The 2,081-nt window shown below is 33.1% G+C and overlaps 1 protein-coding gene across 1 annotated transcript; it reads left to right on the top strand.

The window, feature by feature from the left end:
- The first annotated feature begins 700 nt into the window (after positions 1 to 700).
- On the top strand, positions 701 to 1,881 carry LOC124542764. Its single transcript, XM_047120658.1, has one exon. The coding sequence runs from the start codon at positions 881 to 883 to the stop codon at positions 1,649 to 1,651; it is 771 nt and encodes a 256-aa protein (XP_046976614.1). The 5' UTR covers positions 701 to 880; the 3' UTR covers positions 1,652 to 1,881.
- The last annotated feature ends 200 nt before the right edge of the window (positions 1,882 to 2,081 follow it).

Here is a 2,081-nt window from a genome sequence, read left to right as displayed (position 1 = left end):
TAAAATCTTTATATTAGACTTGGAAAGAGCAGATAGATTTATCTTAAAAGTCATGACCTCTAGCCCATACAGATTTTCTACAACTAAGTTGTATGAAAAATGTCAACTCCTAACGGTTAGGCAACTATACGTCTATCAATTAGTTATCCAACAACATAAAATAACCCCCTATCATGCCGACGAATACAGTAAACAACGTGTCATTAATAAAATTTTAACAAAAAGAAAAACCGACTTCAAACAAAACACTATTTTAAAACAAATGAATATGCACGAAAAAGTAATAAAAATAATTGCGTATTCAACATATTTTTTAGAGTCTTCCTAAGTTAAATGAAATGAAAAATATTAGACTACTTAAAAGTCGATTAACGATTATATCATGTAGTTATAGTTATTGGTATATTTGGAGCCGGTGTCAGTGAAGCGATACGAGCCCCTTCCAGTATATTATTGTGTAAAAGGTAATTTGTAAAAAACATATTTGTTAAAGTATTCTCGTATTGTTTTTTGATAGATATACTGTAGGGTTTTATTGGATGACACCGACTCCAAATATAACAATAATTATAACTACATGATATAATCGTTAATCGACTTTTAAGTAGTCTAATATTTTTCATTTCATTTAACTTAGGAAGACTAAAAAATATGTTGAATACGCAATTATTTTTATTTTCGGGTAGGTGACAAAAAAAAGACAACACGCTTTTATATGAGCTCTTGTTAATTTTAATTATCTAAATTACAAAATAATAATTATACAAATTAATATGTGCTAAATGTGTTTCCTACCTGCCAGCTAATCTCCATAACACCAATATAATCAACAAAAAAACAAAAACATTAAACAAGTTGAGTGAAAAGTAATAACTTCACTATGGAATCCATTAAGCACTCAATTGAGGACCTGACTGAGCACTTCAACACACGGATGGCTGAGTTTCAAAAATCTCTTCAGGGTTCCATCCCAGCCACTAGTCCAAACTCCAACATTGCGGCTCAATTTAACACCTTCAGAGTCTTTGTTTTATCTGCATTAGAAGGCCTTCAGATGCAAGTGGAAATATTATCGAAGCAGTACAATCAGCTGGAAATGCGAAGTAGAAGGAAGATGCTTCTGTTCCACGGAGTTCCTGAAGACAAAAAAGAAAATTTGCCAGTCATAGTGTCAGGTGTTATATCAGGCCATCTTAAGGTACCAGAATTTACCATAGAGAAGCTCAGTCGATGTCAGCGATTAGGTCATTCCTCTAGGGATAAGCCTCGACCTATCTTTGTAAAATTTCGTGATGTAGTGCTTCGAAACAAGATCTGGTATTCAAAAACGTCCCTTAAAAGCACAGGCGTGACTCTGTCGGAGTTCCTTACCAAGGAAAGGCATGACCTGTTTATGTCTGCAAGACAGAAGTTCGGAATTTCAAAATGCTGGACGAAGGATGGAGTTGTTATCGTTACGGGGTCTGACGGTAAGCGTCACCGTATCGTCACAACAGCAGAGCTTAACTCAATCAATTGCAAGCCGAATTATATGCCCTCGGCAACTAATCTTGCTGCTGCTGCTGGTACCAGTACTGTCGGTGTCGACTCAATTTCAAAATCGTCCAACTCCACTCAGGTTATGCGAAGTAAGAGAACCGTTAAAAAGTAAGTTTTCGTTTTATTAGTAGCAGTTTGTCGTCGCTCCATTAGATTGTTCTGTTATTAATTTATGTCATCTATTTTTGTTTAGTTACTATAATTATATTTCGGATAAAATTAGTGTTAATTTGCTAACATGTCGGTATTATTATATTCAGTTCAGTTATAATTATATTATGTTGTTGACTGAAGGTATAATGTCAATTGTCAACAATCTGACGTTTGATCTGCGTTTAGTAACTGCATTGATAAAACTAACTACTGCCTATGTAGTTAGTATTTTTATTTTATGAGGTAGTTTTTTGTTTTTAGTTTAATTCAATTTTTTTTTATGTTTTTCTCTCTACTTACTAGTTTATTTTTTATATTTAATGTTATTAGAATTTAAATCGTATTTTTATTTTGTTTATTGGTTACTTAGTGTGGTGCTTTACTAAACA

The sequence above is a fragment of the Vanessa cardui genome, chromosome W, assembly GCF_905220365.1.
Source record: "Vanessa cardui chromosome W, ilVanCard2.1, whole genome shotgun sequence".
Classification (NCBI taxonomy): domain Eukaryota; kingdom Metazoa; phylum Arthropoda; class Insecta; order Lepidoptera; family Nymphalidae; genus Vanessa; species Vanessa cardui.
This window is presented reverse-complemented; position numbering and strand designations above follow the sequence as displayed.

Excerpts from the sequence above, each read along its gene's own strand:
- LOC124542764 (XM_047120658.1), top strand. The coding sequence starts at position 881 with ATGGAATCCATTAAGCACTCAATTGAGGACCTGACTGAGCACTTCAAC.